This window comes from Ranitomeya imitator, chromosome 4, assembly GCF_032444005.1.
Source record: "Ranitomeya imitator isolate aRanImi1 chromosome 4, aRanImi1.pri, whole genome shotgun sequence".
Taxonomy (NCBI): Eukaryota; Metazoa; Chordata; class Amphibia; order Anura; family Dendrobatidae; genus Ranitomeya; species Ranitomeya imitator.
The window spans coordinates 244502524-244527446 of NC_091285.1; the positions used below are offsets into that span (position 1 = coordinate 244502524).

At 46.2% G+C, this 24923-nt stretch overlaps 1 protein-coding gene across 6 annotated transcripts in view; it reads right to left on the reverse strand.

Annotated features, from left to right (window-relative positions):
- CFAP54 (cilia and flagella associated protein 54) overlaps positions 1-24923 on the reverse strand; it is a 752512-nt gene that overhangs the window by 303419 nt on the left and 424170 nt on the right. For all 6 annotated transcript variants that reach the window (XM_069764454.1, XM_069764457.1, XM_069764455.1 and 3 more), the window contains 2 exons: positions 8590-8744; positions 6776-6957 (listed from right to left, as the gene is read on the reverse strand). In XM_069764454.1, coding sequence (XP_069620555.1) covers positions 6776-6957; positions 8590-8744 — 337 coding nt within the window. The remainder of the gene's footprint in view (positions 1-6775; positions 6958-8589; positions 8745-24923) is intronic.

The following is a 24923-nucleotide window of genomic DNA, read 5'->3' on the forward strand; positions in this document are numbered from 1 at the left end:
TTTAATTGCATAAAAATTCAAATTTGGAAAATTGCGAAATTTTCAAAATTTTCGCCAAATTTCCGTTTTTTTCACAAATAAATGCAGGTAATATCAAAGAAATTTTACCACTATCATGAAGTACAATATGTCACGAGAAAACATTGTCAGAATCACTCGGATCCGTTGAAGCGTTCCAGAGTTATTACCTCATAAAGGGACAGTGGTCAGAATTGTAAAAATTGGCCAGGTCATTAACGTGCAAACCACCCTTGGGAATAAAGGGGTTAAAGGGAAGGTGCCATCAAAAAAAAAAATTTTCAAGCGATTGAAAAAATGTAAAGAATTAATGTTTAAATTTTCTTTACAAATATTATCATTTGTTTATAATTTACTAAAATATGAAAAATAATTTTAAAAAGTTTGGCATTTCCACTTTTAAACACTAGGGGGAGCAGCTAGTGAAATCTGACAGAAACCTAGTGTACAACTAGCTCACATTACTGCACTGCAGTAATTATGGGCGGAGTCTGCTGACGTGTGTGATGTCTTCTCTCCTTCCCTCCTGGGTGTTTGCTAAGGGATAAGAGAGGATGATATTCAGAAACCCAGTGAGCAGCCATTTTGTTGGTGACTGCAGAGTTATACCGACAAGTAGACAGTCACACAGAATGGCAGGCAGCAAGGATTCTGGGAGATATATGGTGGAGGGAGCAGGGTGACAGCAGCGCAGAGTTTTTCAGGAGAGCAGTGTGCAGGTCTATGCACACTCCTTGCTTATCTAGGGCACCCTGTTCAGTGCGCGGAGCAGCCAGGGATTGTACATAGAGCGCTGTCTTTTATACACATGGATGGACCGTCTGCTTGTCTGCTCCACAGAAATCCAGGAAACATTTCTGTGGATTTGGCCTGTTCTCATCGAGACATTGCATGCAAAGACCCCATTCCTCTCCTCAGATCCTGTCCTGGCGATGTGTGAAAGCGAGGCGGCAGGCGCAGTCCAGGGTGACGCTGGGAAGGAAATGTAGCTATATAGTAACAATAAAAATGAGACCCCTCTCTTCAGCTGCCTCACCAGCCTTCCCCTGACTGCACCTAATTAGAGGTCATGCTGCCTCCTCTATTACTCCTGACCTGTGTACAGATGCTCAACCAGAACCACCCTAGATTGGGTCCCCTTTCTGAAGATAATACTGCCATAGTGTTCTCACATAATACCGCCATATAGATCACACATAATACTGTCCTATAGTTCACACATAATACCATATATATCACAAATAACGACGCCATAGTGTTCTCACATAATACCGACATATAGATCTCACATAATACCGCCATATAGAGCCCACATAATACCGCCATATAGAGCACACATAATACCGCCATATACAGCACACATGATACCGGCATATACTTCAGACATAATACCGCCATATACTTCACACATAATACCACTTACCATCATATACTTCACACATAATACCACCATATACTTCACACATACCACCATATACTTCTCACATAATACCACCATATACTTCTCACATAACGACGCCATATAGATCTCACATAATACCGCCAGTGTTCTTACATAATACCACCATATAGATCACACATAATACTGCCATATAGATCACACATAACAAGGGGGGAGAGGAGTGCATAGCAGAGGATTAGATACAAAGCTCAGTCACTATCACACAGGACAGGATTAAATACACATCTCAGCACAGTATCACACAGGGTAAGACTAGATACATGGCTCAGCAGACAGTATCACACAGGAGAGATTAGATACACAGCTCAGTAAGTATAACACAGGATAGGATTAGATGCATGGCTCGGCAGACAGTATCACACAGGTAGGATTAGATACATGGCTCAGCATACAGTATCACACAGGAAAGGAGTAGATACACAGCACAGTAACACACATGGGAGGAGATACACTGCTCAGTCAGCATCACAAAGGATAGGATTAGAGTGCCTCTCCCCCCTCCCCACTGATACCTACTTCACTGCTTGGCTGCTGAGTCCTTTCTCCCTCCCGTCCTTGGTCTCCTCCTTCTCCTCCTCCTATAACCGCAGGGCTCCTGCGATTATACTGGAAACTTGGAGCTCACAGATGCACTGTGAGCTCCAGAAAGATGGCGCTGATCTCCTGCCTCTGCTCAGTCTGCTGTGATGTGGACGGCTCAGGGGGTGTGGCCACATCAGAGCAGAGAGCAGCTCAATGGGTCGGACGCCGACCGCAGATGTCTATGCCCAGGGCTGCCGTATTTGCAGAGTGTAAGTGTCGTGCAGCTACACTTACACTCCTGCAAAGCTAAATGGCCCAGTGGCTGAAAAAAAAATTAATATTAAAAAAAAGTTAAAGTAAAAAAATGTAAATTTGTATTAAAAACAATTGTTTATATAAACAATCATTTTTAATACAAAAAATAAAATGCGGCACCTTTAAGTGTGCTAGCTCTTACAGCCCAGTTAGACGCTCCTAATAAACTCGTTACCTGCATTAAAGACAGCTGTCTTACATAGTCACCTTTATAAAAGACTCCTGTCCACAGACTAAATTAATCACTCAGACTCTAACCTCTACAACATGGGCAAGACCAAAGAGCTTTATAAGGATGTCAGGGACAAGATCATAGACCTGCACAAAGCTGGAATGGGCTACAAAACTATAAGTAAGACGCTGAGTGAAAAGGAGACAACTGTTGGTGCAATAGTAAGAAAATGGAAGAAATACAAAATGACTGTCAATCGACATCGATGTGTGTCACCATGCAAAATCTCACCTCGTGGGGTATCCTTGATCATGTGAAAGGTAAGAGATCAGCCTAAAACTACACAGGGGGACTTGTTTGTGATTTCAAGGCAGCTGGGACCACAGTCACCAAGAAAACCATTGGTAACACATCCTGCAGTGCCCACAAGGTCCCCCTGCTCAAGAAGGCACATGTGCAGGCCCATCTGAAGTTTGCCAATTAAAACCTGGATGATTCTGTGAGGGCGCGTGTCTGCCCACACTACCATGACCACACAGGTAATTAGTGCCTATTATAATTAGTCTTACCAGACCGCTGTATGACTATTTCTCTATAGCATTGTGATCTCCTATTCTGCAGCATGGGGATCTTTCTTTTGATTGTGATTCTTATTTTTTGCATGGTCTGGTTATCTATTGTGATTCCCACATTCTTTGAGCACATGCACTTTATTTACACTGGTTTGCTATATATATGAGATTATATGTGAATTACATGTGTGATGCAGCGGTAGGACCATACACAGTGAAACGGCAGTGACGCAAGCAAGTTCAAACAAAACGTTCTTTTATTGTGTTACTTCACACAGTCGATATAGTATACAGCTTCTTCATACAGTCCATTAATAATGCATGGCTATATGACGCAGTCAATACATAGGCCGAACTTCCCTCTGTCCAGTTTCCCTGGGTGACCGCACGCCAGTAATAAGTCTCTGTACTCACACAGCGCACTGCACTCTTTATCCTCAGGAGTGCAGCCGGGTACACATAAGTCAGCCCAAGACGCAGGGTGTCAGTCTCTCTGGTTCCTTTAGCCTCTGTGCTGCTCCACACAGAGCTCTGCAGACAACTGCCCTGTCTGCTTCCAAGAACACACTGACCCACCTCCCCCACTACTACAGGGCTTTTTAATCAGTCACTGCTTCACTATTCTAATTACAGCTACACCTATGTCTGTAGTACGCCCTAATTGCCTCACTGCGCTTCCATGCACATTCTGGAGAGCACATACAGCACCCCCTAGCTGTAACAGGGGTCACTGCCTCACACATGGTTCTATTTATTTTTTACATTAGTGGTATTATGTTACACTGACGTTTACTATATACAATCTTTCACCTGGCGTCTTTCTGTACCATATTCTTGCACACTATGTGCAGTGTTTTGGATGGTTATGTATTCAACATCTATTGGTGTGACTTTTATTGACTCCCCTCTTTGTAATTGGTTTTACCATTAATATTTATTAATGTCAGTTTGTGATTTTCCCTTTGTGGTCATGTTTTGTGTCATGGGCAGATAAACAGTGTCAGTTGTTTACACCTGTTATCACTTGTTTACCCCCTTGTTTGTCCTTAATAAAAAATCTTTTGATACTTTATCCACATAATGGTGCTTATTTTTACATCGGACCATTTAGTTCGTTTTTTTCTTCTTTGTATATATGTTAGTGAAATAGTAAGATAATGGAAGAAATACAAAATGACTGTCAATCAACATCAATCTGGGGCACCATGCAAAATCTCACCTCGTGGGGTATCCTTGATCATGAGGAAGGTGAAAGACCAGCCTAAAACTACACGGGAAAACATGTTAATGATCTCAAGGCAGCCGGGACCACAGTCACCAAGAAAACCATTGGTAACACATCCTGCAGTGCCCAAAAGGTTCCCCTGCTCAAGAAGGCACATGTGCAGGCCCATCTGAAGTTTGCCCATTAAAACCTGGATGATTCTGTGAGTGATTGGGAGAAGGTGCTGTCGTCACATGAGGCAAAAAATTAGGTCTTTGGCATTAACTCATCTCGCCATGTTTGAAGGAAGAGAAATGCTGCCTATGACCCAAAGAACACTGTCACCACAAAACATTATATTTTGGGGGTGTTTCTCTGCCAATGGGAGAATTGATGGAGCAATGTACCGTAAAATCCTTAGTGCAACCTCCTTCCCTCCACCAGGAAATTAAAAATTTGTCGTGGCTGGGTCTTCCAGCAAGACAATGACCCAAAACATACAACCAGAGCAACAAAGGAGTGGCTCAAAAATAAGCACATTATGGTCATGGAGCGGCCTAGCCAGTCTCCAGACCTTAATCCCATAGAAACTTATGGAGGGAGTTGAAGCTCTGAGTTGCCAAGCAACAGCCTCAAAATCTTAATGATTTAGAGATGATCTGCAAAGAGGAGTGGACCAAAATGCCTCCTGACATGTGCGTAAACCTAATCATCATCATCTTCAAAAAAAGTCTGACTGCTGTGCTTGCCAACAAGGGTTTTGCCACCAATTATTAAATCTTGTTTGCAGGGGGATCAAATACTTATTTCTCACTGCAAAATGCAAATACATTTTTATAATCTATACACTGTGATTTTCTGGATTTTATTTTTGATATTCTACCTTTCAATGTGAAAATTAACCTATCCTTAAAATTATACACTGTTCATGTCTTTGCAGGGGGCAAACTTACAAAATCAGCAATGGATCAAATAATTATTTCCTTCACTGTATATGACCTATTAATATGGGCATACAAGTAATAGAAATGTTACACTAGTCCTACCTGTATGTCTCATATTAGTCTTGATGCTGAGAAATGTTATATTCTGTCTTTATGTTAATGATTTTTTCCAGGCTCTGGGGCGTGCGGTGCATGGAATAAATTCCTGCCTCCTGTCTTCATTGTAATACTTACCCCCCTCCCATCAGCATCAGCTAAAGCCCCGAATCCTGCGCCCTGAACTCCCTCAGAAATACATACCTCATCCTCCCTTCTCTGGGCACTGCATTCAGGGATCTTCTCTGCTCAGTGGCTATGTGCACTCAGAAATTTTTTTTGTAGAGTTTATTGAGCAGAACCTTAGCAAAACCGCTAAGATTTTTTTTAATCTTTGGACTGTTTCTGCTCCAAAGACGCCTAATAAAACTCAGTGTGGACATACCATAATATATGAATCAATTCTATGACAATATATTATTTTTTGCAGACGATTAGCCTTTAAAGTCACCTTCTACCCCATCACTGAAAAGTGACTATACATTTTGCCACATTAGTCACGTGGATGCAGCAGGACCATAATGTTGGTCTCAAAGAAGGAGTCATTGGGAGGCAAACTGAAGGTTGAGTGACTATACATGACAAAGGATTTGATGCTTTTCAGTAACAGGATAGTGGGTCGCATTAAGCTGTATCCACAAAACACAGGAAAATCCATCATTTCTGCCCACCAGACAAAGTGTCTACTGCCAAGCAATGGCACAAGCTTCTTTGGGAAAGTGTTCAGCAAATCAAATGATTACAAAAAGTTTGAAAGGCGTACTGCTATAAAGATACACAGCTCATTTTAAATACATCATGCAAATGTGAGTGAAATAAGAATTATTAATAGTGGAAGGATATAATGGAACTAGAGAGAGTACAAAGGAGGGCAACAAAATTAATAAAGGGGATGGGAGAACTACAATACCCAGATAGATTAGCGAAATTAGGATTATTTAGTCTAGAAAAAAGACGACTGAGGGGCGATCTAATAACCATGTATAAGTATATAAGGGGACAATACAAATATCTCGCTGAGGATCTGTTTATACCAAGGAAGGTGACGGGCACAAGGGGGCATTCTTTGCGTCTGGAGGAGAGAAGGTTTTTCCACCAACATAGAAGAGGATTCTTTACTGTTAGGGCAGTGAGAATCTGGAATTGCTTGCCTGAGGAGGTGGTGATGGCGAACTCAGTCGAGGGGTTCAAGAGAGGCCTGGATGTCTTCCTGGAGCAGAACAATATTGTATCATACAATTATTAGGTTCTGTAGAAGGACGTAGATCTGGGGATTTATTATGATGGAATATAGGCTGAACTGGATGGACAAATGTCTTTTTTCGGCCTTACTAACTATGTTACTATGTTACTAAGATAAGTGTGACAGTGCTACAAAAATACAAAACCTAATATTTAAAATGAATTTCATGAGATACAAATGGTTGTAATACAGGAACATAAATAGGGTTTCCCGGGAAAGTGTCTTACCACTGCTCTTTTAAGATGCATAAAAATCTTCCCAAGGTGATCTAAAAGAATGGCTGAGGACATGTTTAGCTTTACTTGTTCTTTTAAGGGCGGTGATGACGTCTCTGTGTCATTGGTCATTTGTGTACGAGGAGTCTCTAGATCACTCCGTTTTGTACTTGGTTCAGAAATATCCAGTGAATCTAGAAAGTAATAAATAAGAAGTGTGATCAATCATGAAAACACGTTTACAACAACCATATAATAAGAAATAACAAGGAAATATACAGGAGGTATGTCTGAACACATTTTTACGACTTCTGGTTGGATACGAATATAATTACAGGGATTTATGTAAGGTGTGTTTGTATTTATTTTACAGTCCGTAGTAAAAGGGTGATTTCCCAAAACACAATTAAGATTTTTATTCTACAACATGATTGGTGGGATTTTTTTTCTCTTGGTTGAGACAGTGAGACTAGTAGATCGCTTTTCCATCCCAGAGAATGTAAGAATATGCCATATTATGTCTTAGAATACTTTATTAGTATTTATGTACAGCACATATATGTAATCTTTTTATTTGTCAGGTACACACTAGAATTAATGACTACCATATTGTACATTAAAGAGGTTATCCGGGACTATTCTTTTTTTTTTTTTACTATGGGTCTAAGAACTAATGGACAGGTAATTTGCTACCTACTTGCTTGTTGTGCCTGGCGCCTATCTCTGCCAGCACAGAGTGATCACAAACCACTTCTGCTGGCAAATCTGTGGCTTCCACTAATGTCAAGCGGACAGAGCAGCTCTTTCCCTTCCGCAATGCTCTGTTGACAGGGCGTTACTCTGCCGATGTCAAGCTGATTGACAGTCAGATCCACTCTGCCTAACTTCAAGGAGCTGGCTGTCAATCAGCATGACGACTGCAGTTACGCCCATTGACAGAGAAGTCTGGAAGAGGAAGAGCTGCTCTGTTGACATTGAGCTGCTGAATCTCCGTCAGCAGCGGTCAATGAACGATCTGTGCCGGTGACGAGTAAACAGGCAGGTAGTTAGCAACCATCGGCCTGTTACTTTTTATATTTATAATAATTAAAAAAAATTGTCCTGGATAAGTCCAGCAATACCTTTACATGGCCAGGTCATTTCTCTGTCACTGAGAAATTTGTGTTTTAATAGATTTGCAGATGAAGCTGAAGTGCTTTTGGCGCTTGGAAGCACTTCCTAGGCCTCTGCTGTATTTATGCTTGACTGACAGCTCCTTTTCTATGTGACTTAAAGCAAAGAAGTTGTCAGGCCAACAGAAGTCAGGATGGGGATTAGGGATGGGGAGAGCAGAGACTTGGGGAGTGCTTCCTTGCATCGAAAGCACTTCAGAAAATGAATTCAAATGCTGATAACTCAGTTACGAAAGACTGACTGCATTTTGCGTCATATTCTGTAAGAAGCCAGAGGAGGCTTACAGCACAGAAGGAAGCATGATCAGATACATATCTGTATAAGAAACTCTTACCATTTACATAGGACAAAGCTGTAGCCAAATGACGATTCTTACTAATGGTTATTATTATTGCCAGTGATGACTCAGTAACCCCATTTATAAAGTGTGCGCCGTTTGTGGATGGTTTGCGATGTACAATTTCAGAGCTGGCACGCGGTGAAAGGCACGTCTTTTACAAAGTGCTAGCTGTACAGTCCCTTAGAGCTGAAGCCATTACACAGGCAATTTGCAAGTCAATGGAGGCGTTTTGAGAATGCAATTAGATTTGTAATTAAATGGAAAAACAGAGTAAAATATTGGACATTGTGGTATAAATTTATAAAATGTTTACCCGTTACTTTGGCATCTGGTGGAAGATCTAGTTTAAGTGAGGGATGAAGGTGACCTAGGCGAGACATTTGCTCATCTGCAGCATTTGTTTCCGTTGCCATGACTACAGTGCCAGCATGATGCAAAGTGAATAATTCGGGATCCAGAATTCTATAGCTGCACAAACACAGAAAAACACATGTATGGAACCAAAACAAATGTTAATTCCGAGCAATTAATTCAGTCACAACAACTTGAAGAACAGACACTTTTCCACTTAACTGGAAACTTGGAAGCAGGCAGCAGGTACAATTTGGCAGAGGAATGAGAAAAGTCTTCTACTTAAATATTCAGCATTAAAATGAGCATTTACCCTTCATTTCAAGAAAAAGGTTTCATCATTTGATAACTTCAAGCTCAAAGTCTTCAGCTCAGAAAAGCTTGTTTTATTTTTAGTTAATGCTCCACTGTATGAAACAGTTCTGTCATTTTATATACTAGAAATAGAACTTAAGGGCTATGGACACATTTGAAATGGAAAAATAACTTTTACATATTTTACATACAACAGCCCCCCTTACAGTTTGAAGCCTGACCCAAGTTTCAGGTTTTTCTCTTGTGGGAACTTCGCCTTGCAATAATACAGAATCAATGTTCATGAGATCATCCATCATGGCATCCGGCATCTATTATGTGATACCTCCTGATGAACCGTGCTACTGACGGGAAAACGCGTCGGGTGCATCTGTTTCAGGCTAAGTATACTCCTATTTGCTTTATCATACTTATTGTATTGCTTTGGGTGATTTTGTTTATCTGGTATTAAGGCTGTTGGATTATGAATTTATTCATGGAACATTGATTCTGTAGTAGTCTTAATCAATCTTATCATGTGCCATCAGAATCATGTGTGATGGTCACCGATTGAGGGGATGCATCCGAGCCCAATTGCTAAACTTACTGCATGGCAATTTATTGTTATTATGGAGTTCGAATCATGAAATTAGATGACTATGTATTATAATATTTTTTGCTAGTTTAGATACCCGGGATACAATTTTTATGACTAGCCTACAATTCTTTCTTCATCTCTGTACTATTTATGATTTGTTTTCCCACCTATAGTTATAGGGTTGGAATAGGACAGTGAGGGATAGCCCACGGTGATTGGGGGCGCCAGATCGTTCTTTAGGGTGCCAACCTCCACAGCTAGGCAGGAGCAATGTAGGCCTAGTATAGGGTGTCTTGCAGGGTAGTCTATTTTAGGTCGTATATTTTGGGTATACATATATACCTTCTCACTGGGTTGGTGGTTTTCATCGTTATTATTACCCGTTAATTTTTAATGGAAATTCATGTTCACACTATTTATAAAAGATGCTTAATTTTAAATTTAGGAAAACACAATCTGTATGAAGGTGTACATAGCATTAAAGGGTAACAGTTGTTTTATCTCAGAAATCAATAGAACACATGGAATTTAGAAACTTTGTAATATTTCCTATCAGAGAAACGTGCTTCTTTCTCCACAAGGACTGATAATTCTCAAAATTCTCAATTCAGGCGTAAAATCTGTATTCAGTGAAGACAGACTTTCACAATACTGAGATAGGAGATGGAAGCTGCTATTGGTAAGATTCTATGTGGAACAGAGGGGAAAGGTGGAGGAAGGAGTTAGAGATATGGCTGTTCCCTCCTCCCTCCTTCCGTCTTCATAGAAGCTTTGCAGCAGCTGTTACTTCGGTAGTGTGAACGTCTGTCTTCACCGAACACGGCTCAATAAGCTTTGGACGACCAATTCAGGGAACGTTGTGGGAAACTATGGACTACATTAGAACCTTCATGGGAACTTTTTTTATATAATAAATTAGTATATGAGGTTTAGTGTTTTTTTTCTCTCTTTTTATGTTTTTCATGTTTCCATTTGTGGACTAGGTTGGATTCCCTCAACTACATTGGATTCCCTCAACTACATCGGATTCCCTGGACTACGGTGGACCTGCCTGGGATTTAAAAAAATAATAAATTTGTCAACTAAGGAATGAGTCGGAGAGTGTTTCTTAAATAAATATTTGTGTGTATTTTTTTTCTTTTTAGTACTGGGTTAGTAATGGGGGTGCCTGATAGACACCTCTCCATTACGAACACCAGCTGTGTTTTTTGACAATTTACAGCTGACATTAACCCAGCTACCATTACCCCGAATGCCAAAGCACCAGGGAAATCAGAAAGCGTCAAAATTTGCGTATCGAATGTGAAGCGCCACTTCTGGGGCAGATGGGGGGCTGGTATTTTTAGACTGGGACCTTCCCAGTCTGATAATATCAGCTCTTAACTGTCTGCTTTATGTTTGCTGGTTCTAAAAAATGGAGGAAACCCCAAGTCATTATTTTATTTATTAGGTTAATAGCTTAAACATTAAGTCACATACAAGGCACTGAACGGTGTTTTGTTTATAATGTGTCCTGGTATTTTGAAATTAGATGTCTATCTATCTATTGACCTACGGTACCTATAAAGGGTCTTTGCAAAGCTTACAAACATGTTTCACATAAAACTCATTTTCTGTAAGCCATTTTATTCCGGTATGAGTTACACAAATGGTACATGGATGTCACACATCCATGTGTGGCACGTATTTACAAGAACCCATAGACTTGTATGGGTCCGTGTAACATGTGCATGGGTCAAAAACGAACATGCGAGACATGTGTGCAGCCCCATAGATTATAATGAGTGTGCGTGTGTACATGTCTCCGGTACGTGTGAAAACAGATGCCACATGTACCAGAGACACATGCATGTGAAGGGGGCCTAAGGAGCAGTGGTATTCCGCCTCTATACACATGTAATTCTGGACACTGGGATCTGTTAACAAGGTATTGTGGAGGTGTTGATTAAGCCATTGATTTTATTCTGATGACCCTTTAAGCCCTGACTCGAAGTTTGTAGACCTGCAGGCTTAGACTCCAGCTGACCCGAAAACCCATTGGCAATCAGGTTGCAGGTGGGCGAATGGAGAGACAAAGGAAGCCTCCTCTTTCCATGTAACCACTTAGAAGCTGCAGTTGATATTGTCTACAGCGTCTAAAGAGTAAAACAGCCAGGATATGAGTGGTATGTTGCAAGCTCAGCTCAAAAGCCAACTTCATACATTTCTTGCAACTCACACCACAAATATGGATGCTAAGCATTGGTTATATGTCACTGTGAAGGAATAGTCACAAAATTAAAGGTTTTAACATTTGGTGGTTATTGCCTTATTACATGTGTTAGGGTTGGCGGAACGCACCAAATATATAGTTTATTAGATGGAATTGGTGCGTTCGCAACCCGGGATCCACCGTGCAGGAAAGTACCTGCTGCTAAGTAAGACGGACTATATGGCGGTACTATAAGTATACATACAAGGGTTAACTTCACCCTGCGTGAAGGAAGCGATCCTGTTGCGTCACAGGACCGCGGTACCACACATAGAGCGTGAGCAATAAGTCAGCGAACACAACCCCAACTAAGATTGAAGTCCGATTAGACCACTGCTGGCACAACACCGCAACTGGGTGTGTAAGGAAACTATTGAAATAGTAAATAAAGGCACGAGAGTGCGTGCGGTGCCGCACTGACAGACGCCACTAACCACCCAGGCTTGGGTAAGGAAAGCGCAGAGGAAGCGCACGGCGCCGTACTGGCGGACACAGCAACTGGACGCTGTAATGTGTGTTACGTGCTGTTGGATAAGTCGGGCGCTAGATAGCAAACATACACCTTCCGCGAACAGACATTCAATAGGGAGGGTTATTTAAAGAGCGACTTTCACTCACAACACACACACATATTTACAAGACAATACTAGTTTATATAGTTGCAGCACAGGAAGCTGCTACTGAAGTTTTTGCCCTTTCAGGACCTTCCAGAAGGACCAATGGAAAGTGCTGCAGTACCTGAGCATGTTTTGCCCTTTCAGGACCTTCCAGGAGGACCAATGGAATGTACTGCAGCACCTGAGCATGTGACCGAACATGTGGCCCTCGACCTCCAATGGGAGACCCTGCCCTGGGCATGCTCAGTGTGAGTAAACAAGGACTTAGTCCCAGAGAGGCTCGCTCGCCGCAGATCAGTGCAGGGTACCATAAGAAAGCCAGAAAAGGCAGTAGTGACCCTATGCACCGAATCAGCCTCAGCGAGACGCTGGGAGCGATGTCTCCGCTGAGCAGAGCCCACTGCGGCCGATACCGAATGGGAGACCGCAGCAGACACGGATCGAGATTCCCCCTGTGAAGCAGAGGAAACTCAACTCCTAACAACATGTGCCACATGGACATCCTTATGGAATCTTAGACATCTCATGACCATGGATGGCCAAAATATGCAATTGGGTTCGGAAATATTTTTTAAAGTGACCAAATTTTCATAATTTTGCTTCTGTACATCAGTACAACGTAAACTAAGCCCCTAAAGTGGTTTTCTGTATTCAGAAAAAGCCTGTCAGCTGGCACAATTTATTTAAGGAAAAACATTCACACATCCATGTAAATTTTTACATACATGTTAAACTGACCATTTTATTCTCACATGTCATCCGCATTGCCTCCATATTGGATCTTTTTTTTTTCTCATCCATTTTAAGCAGGTAGACTTTTATTTATCTATAGACTCTAACAATGCATCAATATAAAACAGATAAAACATGGATGGAACACAAAAGTACAAAGCGTGTCTTCTTTGTTTCATCTGTTTTACGCGTAACCCTATTAAGTTTAATGGCAAAGTCAGATTAGCAAATGGGATGAGAATTGGACCTGCTCTGAGTCTTATGGACAGGACATATAGTATAAACAAAGATGTGTGCAGCGATCCATGAAACTCTTTGGGCCCATGCGCTGTCCGAAAAAAATAATGGACAGCTTATTGACATGTCACATAGATGTGTGAATGTAACCCTATTTATCATGTCTGGGTTCAGGGCTGAGCCTCTACTGCTACTCCCCATGCCCGTTATTCTCTGCCGCACAGATTCACATAAATAGCGCTGCAGCCAATCAGTGACCTCAGTTAGCCTGCAAGCGTAGATGGCACGAGCCACTCAGAGCTGCCAACCTCAGTTATAGGCAATATGATATCAGCAATACAGATAAAAAACTCAAGAAGCAGTGGCAGAAACTCCGCTTTGGACCCAGGGAGGCTGAGTAAAGAATAGTATGTCTTTTTAGAAAAAAAACGCACTTGGGGACAAGGGTTTCTGAAAACGGAAAACTCCTTTAACATGCAACTGAATTGTTTCAACTATAATTTAAGAGATATACAAATATTGTGCTGATCATTTAAAAATTACAACCTCATTTACACCGTCCTCCATTTTCAAAGACTCAAAACTAATCTGACTGACAAACAAAATTATAAACAAGGTTTATATTTAAGGTTTTTTTGTTGACCTAAGGCTATTTTTAATAAGCATTAGTGTTGAGCATTCCGATACCGCAAGTATCGGGTATCGGCCGATATTTGCGGTATCGGAATTCCGATACCGAATTCCGATACTTCCCGCGTATCGGATACCGGAATCGGAAGTTCCCAGAATTAAAATTGAACGCAGCAGCCAATGAGGAATGAATGAAAGTGTGGGCACATCCTGTTTAGCATGGTGGGCATGTAAGTACTGGCAAGGCTGGGATTGGCTGCTGAAATGATGTCACTCTGCACTATAAAAAAGTGCTGCCGCCATTTTGCGCTCACTCTGCTGTGATTTCAGTTAGGGACAGGACGCTGTGTTCTAACTGAGGGCCAGTTGAGCTTGCTAATTGCTTTATTTTCCTTTCCAAAGGCTAATTTAGCAAAACGCTGTGTGTTCTTCACTGTTCACCTTGCTCTTGCCTTGCAGCGCTGTTTTAACAGCGTTCTGCAAGGTCTCTGTGTGTGTGTGCAGCTCACTCTGTAGTCTGTGTGCAGCCATATACCCGGTTGTATTCAGCTCAGGGGGGGTTCACACTGCCTCACACAGTTGTTCTTTTTTGCTCTTAGTGCAGCCTGCTGCACATTTTTTCTCAAATTTCCTATTAGTGTTTTTCCACCAGTCTCCAGCTCTATTGTGGAAAAATACTACATAGGATAACCTAGAGGGGGGTTTTGGGGCCTTGCAGCGCCGTTTACGGCTGTCTGCACGGTCTCCGTGTGAGCCCAGCTCGCCCTGTAGTCTGTGTGCAGCCATAGCCGGTTGGATTCAGCTCAGGGTTCGTTACTGGCTCATACCTTGAGAAAAATTTTCCTTTTTTTCAAATAGTGCAGCCTGTTTAAAATTTGAAAAAAAAAAATTCCTATTAGTGTCTTTCCACTCGTATCCAGCTAAATAGTGGAAAAACACTATATAGGATAACCTAGAGGAGGGTTTTTTGGCCTTGCAGCGCCGTTTACGGCTGTCTGCACGGTCTCCGTGTGAGCCCAGCTCGCCCTGTAGTCTGTGTGCAGCCATAGCCGGTTGGATTCAGCTCAGGGTTCGTTACTGGCTCATACCTTGAGAAAAATTTTCCTTTTTTTCAAATAGTGCAGCCTGTTTAAAATTTGAAAAAAAAAAAATCCTATTAGTGTCTTTCCACTCGTATCCAGCTAAATAGTGGAAAAACACTATATAGGATAACCTAGAGGAGGGTTTTTTGGCCTTGCAGCGCCGTTTACGGCTGTCTGCACGGTCTCCGTGTGAGCCCAGCTCGCCCTGTAGTCTGTGTGCAGCCATAGCCGGTTGGATTCAGCTCAGGGTTCGTTACTGGCTCATACCTTGAGAAAAATTTTCCTTTTTTTGAAATAGTGCAGCCTGTTTAAAATTTGAAAAAAAAAAATTCCTATTAGTGTCTTTCCACCAGTCTCCAGCTCAATTGTGGAAAAACACTACATAGGATAACCTAGAGGGGTTTTTTTGGGCCTTGCAGCGCCGTTTACGGCTGTCTGCACGGTCTCTGTGTGAGCGCAGCTCGCCCTGTAGTCTGTGTGCAGCCATAGCCGGTTGGATTCAGCTCAGGGTGCGTTACTGCCTCATACCTTGAAAAACAATTTCCTTTTTTTCAAATAGTGCAGCCAGTTTCAAATTTGAAAAAAAAAAATCCTATTAGTGTCTTTCCACTTGTATCCAGCTAAATAGTGGAAAAACACTATATAGGATAACCTAGAGGAGGGTTTTTTGGCCTTGCAGCGCCGTTTACGGCTGTCTGCACGGTCTCCGTGTGATTTAAACTAGCTCTGTAGCCCGATCTGCACCAAAAAAAAAGTTAAGTTCACCAAACACAACTTAACACTTGTGTAGGCCACATTTGAAAAATAATAAAGTTTAGTCCACAATTTACAACATTAGTGTTTCTTACACCTGTTAGGAGGAGCATTACAGGAATAAGCACACTAAGGCCTTAGTACTTTTCTGCTTATCTTTATCTGTCAACCAAGATGAAGAGGGCAGGGAGTAAGGCACGTGGGCGTGGGCGCGGAGCAGGGAGAGGAGCAGGGAGAGGACGTGGTGATTCTGTGCCTGCTGCGGGCGCCGGTGACTCGTCGTCACTCAGTTTCAGCAGGGAACAGTCCTTCATGCGCAGCTTTGTCGGAGAGCGCCGTGCACCGCTGCTGCGTGAAGACCAAATTGAAGCCGTTGTCGGGTGGATGGCAGCTAACGCCTCGGCATCGACTTCAGTTAGTGCCACATCCTCTCAGGCACAGAGCACTGGAGAGCAGCCATCTGTCTCTTCACCACCTGCCAAATTAGCCAGGCAGTCAGAGAGCCCAGGACAGGAGCCGTCTCTACTTCTGTTCTCTGAATCTCTTGGCTTGGAAACAGGGGGCCAGCCAAGCAGCATTGGAGAAATGGAAGAAGAGGCAGTGTGCAGTGATGCCCAACACCTTTTTCTCTCTGACTCTGAAGAGGCGGGTGGGCCAGTGCCTCCGGTGACCACAGCGCAGTACGCATCTGATGATGAAACTGAGGTGCCGCTTTCTCGTGCGTACTGTGCTGCTGAGACTACCCAGGAGGAGCAGTTGGTGGCAGAGGGTAGTGGAGATGATGAGGTCCTTGACCCATCGTGGCGTGAGGAACAGGAAGGTGGTGGGAGCAGCTCAGAGGAAGAGCTTCCTCTTACGGGCCAAAGAGGGAGAGGGAGGGGGAAGACTGCGGAGCCTGTAGCCTCCACTTTGGCACCCGTTAGGAGCCTGTCTCTTTCCAAAGCCAAAAAGGGCGCTCCCAAGACTTGCAGTGCCTGGTCCTTTTTTGACACAGTTGCAGATGACATTTGTTTTGTCAAATGCAAGCTGTGTCATCAGAAAGTAAAAAGAGGGAAAAATGTCAGCAACCTCAATACCACAAATATGTGGAAACATGTGCGGACCAGGCACGCGGTGGAGTTACAGAAACACACTGAAGATGTAGGCCAACCAACAGCGGCAGCTACCACCTCTTCAGCTCGTGTTGCCTCTTCCTCCAGCTCACGCACAGCTGGTTTGGCTTCCTCCCAGAGACCTTGTGTAATTCCACCCACAGCACCACCTTCCCAGTCATCCTCACACTCCCAGCCTAGTCTACAGCCATCGGTAGTACAGGCATGGGAGAAAAGGCGGGCATTCTCGGCAAACCACCCCCGAGCACAGGCTCTGAATGCAGGCATTGCCAAACTGTTGTCCCTGGAAATGCTCTCGTTCAGGCTGGTGGAGACTGACAGCTTCCGTGACTTGATGGCATTGGCAGTCCCACAGTACAAGGTGCCCAGCCGCTTTTACTTCAGCAGGCAGGCTGTCCCTGCCCTGCACAGGCATGTTGAGGCAAACATAAAACATGCGCTACTGAACGCCGTCAGTAGCAAGGTCCACCTCACCACCGATGCGTGGACCAGTCAGCATGGACAGGGGCGATATGTTTCCCTCACTGCCCATTGGTTTAATGTTGTTGAGCCAGGTACAGATCGTGCGAGTGGCGCAGGACGTGTCCTGCCCACTCCAAGGATTGCAGGAATCCAGTCTGTACGCATCGACTCCTCCTCTTACACCAGTCCCTCTGATTCCTCTCTGCAGGATCCGTCACAGTCCACCCCCACATGGACCCGTGAACGTTTACCTATGACCGACATGAGCACAGCCGTGGCCAAACGTCAGCAGGCCGTCTTGAAACTAGTTTCATTGGGGCATCGAAGCCACACAGCGCAGGAGCTCTGGAATGCCATCAAGCAGGAGAGCGATGTGTGGTTACTGCCAGCGAATCTCCAGCCAGGCATGGTAGTGTGTGACAATGGCCGAAATCTGGTGGCAGCTTTGGCCCTTGGCAACCTCACTCACATCCCATGTCTGGCACATGTGCTCAATTTGGTTGTGCAGAGTTTTCTGAGGGACTATCCGGATCTTGATGCCCTGCTGCACAAGGTCCGCCTAGAGTGTGCTCACTTGCGGCGTTCCAGCTTGGCCAGATCCCGCATTGCTGCTCTGCAGCGCAGATTCCGCCTTCCGGAACAACGCATCATATGTGACCTACCTACCCGGTGGAATTCCACGTTACATATGTTGGAGCGGTTGTGTGAGCAGCAGCAAGCAGTTATGGAGTACCAGCTGCATCAGGCGCAAAGAAGTCGCAGTCAGCGCCGATCAGACTTCACAACCACAGAGTGGGCCACTCTGAAGGACGTCTGCCAGGTTTTGCGTACTTTTGATTATTCCACGCGGATGGCAAGTGCAGATGATGCACTAGTCAGCATGACTGTCCCCCTTATCTGCCTGCTTCAGCAAACTTTGCAAGGGTTAAGGGATGATGTGGTGGAAGAGGTGGAGGATGAGGAGTCACCTTTTCCATCAGCTTCTGTAGAGTCAGCGCCACGTGGTTCCTCACAAAGGGGTACGCAGGGGCCAATTTGTGAGGAGGATGAGGAGGAGTCAATGGACGAGGAAGAGCTCCGTCCAGAGGAGGGAGCGACACAATTGTCCAGTGGTCAGTGTGTACAGCGAGGGTGGGGTGATGACGAGCGGGCAGAGATCATGTCTCAAGCAGGGGACAGCGTTTCTGGGCCGCTTGGCACTCTGCAGCACATGGTGGATTTTATGCTGCAGTGCCTGAGAAATGACCGCCGCATCGACCACATTCTCAACATGCCTGATTATTGGGTGTTCACCCTCCTCGATCCTCGCTACCGGGACAACGTCCAAAACCTCATCCCTGCGTTGACCCGGGAGCGTAAATTGCGGGAGTACCACGACACACTGGTGAATTCCATCATCTTCTCCTGTCCAACTGAGAGGAGTGCTGCTAGTGCTTTACAAAGCAGCTCAGTGCGTCGAGGCAGTGGGGGAGGCTCTGCCCAAAGAGGGAGCAGAAGCAGTGCCTCTGCCCAAGGCAAGCCGAGTATGGCACAACTCTGGCACACTTTTGTGTGCCCGCCCCAAATGTCTACACCATCACCGGCGGCTCCAGTCAGCAGGAGGCAACGGTTCCGTCAGATGGTGACAGACTACATGGCTTGCCCTCTTACTGTACTCCCCGACGGCTCTTCCCCGTTCAAGTTTTGGGTCTCTAAGCTGGATACATGGCCAGAGCTAAGTCAGTATGCATTGGAGGTGCTGGCTTGCCCTGCGGCTAGTGTCTTATCGGAACGTGTCTTTAGTGCCGCAGGTGGTGTACTAACAGACCGTCGCATGCGACTATCCTCCGATAACGTTGACCGGCTTACTTTCCTGAAAATGAACCAGGCCTGGATCTCGCAGGAATTTGCCACTCCTCTGCCTGATTAATTAATTGGGTGCCATCCAGGTCTTCTGCTGTGTTCATCTTTCTACCACCTGAAATGCTATTCCTGGGCTCCAACACCGCCAGTTGCGGCTCAGAAGTGCAGGCTGCACAGTCAAAACATACGACCCAGTGTTATTGGGTTTCAGTAACGTCAGCTGATCCCCAGCTGTGTAGCCGGCAATGTGTCCTGCGACCGCTACGCTGGAACAACAACCTGAATGTAAGGGAACCTGACCCCCCCCCGTCGTTTGTTACTGAAAGAGCCATCTTGTGCAGCAGTAATGCTGCACAAGGAAAAGGTAGCTATTTTTTTTGGGCTCCTTGCACACGCAGAACTTAACACTTATAAAATGTGTTCACTGATACCGTTATACCGGCCCAGAGCTGGGACTTTCCTTCGTAATGTGACGCGGCACAGCCGTCATTCCTACCCCCTTGGTGCCATGCGCTGCCTCCTCAGCGTTGTTTTAAGCTGTCACGGAACCTGCGCTGTTCTGTTATCCCTTGGCCATGCCCTATTTGCGCTGCCTGTCTTCTGACATAATTTGGTGTCAGGCTGGCTGCGCCTGTACGGCCGCGCTGCCATAGATCCCGCCTCGCAGTGTCTTCTGATTGAGTCACACTGCGGGCCCGGGATCCATGGGCATGCGCAGTGCATATCTTCCCCTCGGGCTCTCGCTCATTTCCCTCCGCCTTCTTTAGACTGTGCGCCGTCAGCTGATCCCTAATAGCATGCCACGGCCGTGACAACGCACAGTCTGAAGAAGAGGGAAGGAGGGGAGTGAGAGTTGAGGATATGCACTGTGCATGCCCATGGATCCAAGGCCCGCAGTGGGATTACGTTAGACGAGACTGCGAGGTGGGATCTGGAGCAGCGTGGACGCACAGGCACTGACAGCCTGACACCAAATTATGTCAGAAGACAGGCAGCGCTAATTGGGCATGGCCAAGGGCTAACAGAACAGCGCAGGCTCCGTGACAGCTTAAAACAACGCTGAGGAGGCAGCGCACGGCATCAAGGGGATAGGAATGACGGCTGTGCTGTGTCACATTACAAAGGAAAGTCCCACTTCCGGGATGGTTTGACGGTGTGAGGGGACACATTATATGAGTGTGTACTTCAGCGTTTGCAAGGAGCATTATTTTCGGAGCCACCATTTTCCATGTGCAGTATTACTGCTGTACAAGATGGCTCTTTCAGCAACAAATGCCTGGGGGGGGGGTTAAAGGTTCCCTTTACACTTGCTCCACTGCAGGCTTCGGCCTACACTCTGCTCCTCTTTGATTCCCTGGGTTTCAACACTGTCAGTTGACACCTGGAAGTGTTGTCTACACAGAAAAAACACTAGGTGATGTGTCAGTGGGGTTCAGCACCGCCAGCTGTTCCCCTGCTGTGTAGTCGGCATCGTGTCCAGCACAAGCCACGCTGGCACAACCGACCAAAAGCTTCCACCAGTGCAGGCTTCGGCCTACACTTTGGTCCTCTCCTCCTCCTGCTGACCCTGGGCTCAAACACCGCTAGTTTTTGCCCGGAACTGCTAGCTGCATAGAGAAAAACACCAGCCAATGTGTTAGTGGGGTTCAGCAACGCCAGCTGTTCCCCTGCTGTGTAGCTGGCAACGTGTCCTGCAAACGCCAAGCAGGCACATGAACTGAAATTGAAGGGAGCCTGGCCCCCTCTCCCCCAGGTGTTTCTATGTATAACAGCCACCTTGTACAGCAGTACTGCTGCATTTGTACAAGGTGGCTGACTTTTTATCCTTGCCCACGTGGAACTCAACACGTACAAAATGTGTCTCTTTGAGACCATTCCACTGTCCCTGAGGTGTGACTTTCCTTTCTAATGATACGCAGCACCCCCCTTGGTAGCGCTTCCCGTCTTCTGATATCATCGGTTGGCTAGTTGCGCCTGTGCGTCCGCCCTGCCTGAATAAAATGCTCCTCGTTGTCTTAATTATTTTGACTGCGAGGGTGTGATTGATGGGCACGAGCAGTGCATATCTTCGCCTGTCTTAACTCATCTCCTTCCGCCTTCTTCAGACTGTGCAGCCTCATGGCCGCGGCATGCGAGAAGGGATCAGCAGAGGCCGCCCAGTCTGAAGCAGGTGTAAGGACGTGTGTGAGCGGCCAAAATATTTACTTCTCAAGGCCACGAATCCCAGCACCGCAGTGTGATTTTTTGAAAACACACTGTGGGTCTGGGATTCATGTCCATCGCTAACCGCAACGGCCAACATAACATGAGGTCAGAAGACAGTAAGCGCTCACAGCGCATGGCCAAGGGATCACACAATAGCGCAGACTCCTGTACAGCAACTAACAACGCTCAGGAAGCTGCGCCCATGCAAAAAGGTGTTGTTTTCGACACCTGTGCTGCTTTTCTTTAAAAAGACAAGTCACGCCTCCACTACTGTTTAACAGTATAATGGGCTACATAGTGTACGTGTTGCATTCAGCGTGTGCAAGTAGACAAATTAATAGAGCAACCTTTTACTTGTGCAGCATTAATGCTGCAGAAGGAGTGGCTCTTGTACTTTGTAACACCTGAGGGGGGGTTAAAGGTAACCTTTGAAATTGGTTCAACTAGGCTTCGGCCTACACTCTGCTCCTCTCCTCCTCCAGCTGACCCTGGGCTCTAACACCGCTAGTTTTTGCCCGGAAATGATAGCTGCACAGAGAAAAACACCAGCCAATGTGTTAGTGGGGTTCAGCAACGCCAGCTGTTTCCCTGCTGTGTAGCCGGCATCGTGTCCAGCAAAAGCCACGCTGGCACAACCGACCAAAAGCTGCCACCAGTGCAGGCTTCGGCCTACACTTTGCTCCTCTCCTCCTCCTGCTGACCCTGGGCTCTAACACCGCTAGTTTTTGCCCGGACATGCAATCTGCACAGAAAAAAACACCAGTCAATGTGTCAGTGGGGTTCAGCAACGCCAGCTGTTCCCCTGCTGTGTAGCTTGCAACGTGACCTGCAAACGCCACGCAGGCACATGAACTGAAATTGAAGGGAGCCTGCCCCCCACCCCCAGGTGTTTCTATGTATAACAGCCACCTTGTACAGCAGTACTGCTGCATTTGTACAAGGTGGCTGACTTTTTATCCTTGCCCACGTGGAACTCAACACGTACAAAATTTGTCTCTTTGAGACCATTCCACTGTCCCTGAGGTGTGACTTTCCTTTCTAATGATACGCAGCACCCCCCTTGGTAGCGCTTCCCGTCTTCTGACATCATTGGTTGGCTAGTTGCGCCTGTTCGTCCGCCCTGCCTGAATAAAATGCTCCTCGTTGTCTTACTTATTTTGACTGCGAGGGTTTGATTGATGGGCACGAGCAGTGCATATCTTCGCCTGTCTTACCTCATCTCCTTCCGCCTTCTTCAGACTGTGCAGCCTCATGGCCGCGGCATGCGAGAAGGGATCAGCAGAGGCCGCCTAGTCTGAAGCAGGTGTAAGGACGTGTGTGAGCGGCCAAAATATTTACTGCTCAAGGCCACGAATCCCAGCACCGCAGTGTGGCTTTATGAAAAGACACTGTGGGTCTGGGATTTATGGCCATCGTGAACCGCACCGGCCAACATGAAATGATGTAATAAGATGGGCAGCGCTAACAGGGCATTGCCAAGGGATAACACAAGAGCGCAGACTCCTGTACAGCAAATAACAACGCTCAGGAAGCTGCGCCAAGCACCAAGGCGTTATTTTGGACACCTGTGCTGCGTCTCATCAAAAAACCAAGTCACGCATCCACTACAGTTTGACTGTAGAATGGGGTAAATTGTGTACGTCTTTCATTCAGCGTGTGCAAGTAGACAAATTAATAGAGCAACCTTTCACTTGTGCAGCATTAATACTGCACAAGGTGTGTCTCTTGTACTTTGTAACACCTGAGGGGGGGGTTAAAGGTTTCCTTTGAAATTGGTTCAACTAGGCTTCGGCCTACACTCTGCTCCTCTCCTCCTCCTCCTGCTTCAACACGGGCTCTAACATCGCTAGTTTTTGCCCACAAGTGCTAGCTGCACAGAGAAAAACACACGCCATTGTGTTAGTGGGGTTCAGCAACGCCAGTTGTTCCCCCAGTGTGTAGCCGGCAAAGTGTCCTGCAAACGCAACGCAGACACAAAGCTGCCTCCAGTGCAGGCTTCGGCCTACACTCATCTCCCCCTGCTTACCCTTTGCTCCAACACCGCTAGTTGGGGCTCTAGGAAGACAATCTTTAATAGGCAAGGCAACGCATCTGGGTTCCAGCACCGCCAGCTGGTTCTCGGCAGTGTTTTTGTCACAGGTACTCCCTCGTGCCAAACCTGGTTTCAGCACCGTCAGCTGTTTCCGGGGTGTGTCAAACTCGCTGAGACGCCTATGTTTGCCCCGTCGTGTTGCAGTCGGGTTAGCCAACTCCAGGGTGCCTCCAGTTTATGAGCTTCCTATGTGGGCTGCGTGAACTGGTAGTCAAGGCTGGTTCTGTAGTGCCAGTAGGCCCAGCTCCCCCTGTAGGACTGTTGGGGTTCGGTAACTGCGGCTGCCTCGCGGCCTAGCTGTTCTCTCCTCTCCAGTGGACCTTCGGGTCCACCACCTGGTTCCAGCACCGTCAGCTGGTTCCGGGCCGAGCCTTTGGCTTAGGTGCCTCCTCCTGGGTATCCGAGTTCCGCCAACGCCAGGCGGTCCTTGGTAGTGCTTTTAAGCGCGGGCACCTACAGCTTAGTAACCGGGTTCCAGCACCGTCAGCTGCTCCTCGGTCGTGCCATTGGCTCTTGCACACTGGGGCAACGCATCTGGGTTCCAGCACCGCCAGCTGGTTCTCGGCAGTGTTCTTGTCACAGGTACTCCCTCATGCCAAGCCTGGTTTCAGCACCGTCAGCTGTTTCTGGGTTGTGTCAACTTCACTGAGACGCCTATGCTTGCCCCGTCGTGGTGCGGTCGGGTTAGCCAACTCCAGGGTGCCTCCAGTTTAGGAGCTTCCTATGTGGGCTGCGTGAACTGGTAGTCAAGGCTGGTTCTGTAGTGCCAGTAGGCCCAGCTCCCCCTGTAGGACTGTTGGGGTTCGGTAACTGCGGCTGCCTCGCGGCCTGGCTGATCTCTCCTCTCCAGTGGGCCTTCGGGTCCACCACCTGGTTCCAGCACCGTCAGCTGGTTCCGGGCCGAGCCTTTGGCTTAGGTGCCTCCTCCTGGGTATCCGAGTTCCGCCAACGCCAGGCAGTCCTTGGTAGTGCTTTTAAGCGCGGGCACCTACAGCTTAGTAACCGGGTTCCAGCACCGTCAGCTGCTCCTCGGTCGTGCCATTGGCTCTTGCACACTGGGGCAACGCATCTGGGTTCCAGCACCGCCAGCTGGTTCTCGGCAGTGTTCTTGTCACAGGTACTCCCTCGTGCCAAGCCTGGTTTCAGCACCGTCAGCTGTTTCTGGGTTGTGTCAACTTCACTGAGACGCCTATGCTTGCCCCGTTGTGGTGCGGTCGGGTTAGCCAACTCCAGGGTGCCTCCAGTTTAGGAGCTTCCTATGTGGGCTGCGTGAACTGGTAGTCAAGGCTGGTTCTGTAGTGCCAGTAGGCCCAGCTCCCCCTGTAGGACTGTTGGGGTTCGGTAACTGCGGCTGCCTCGCGGCCTAGCTGTTCTCTCCTCTCCTGTGGG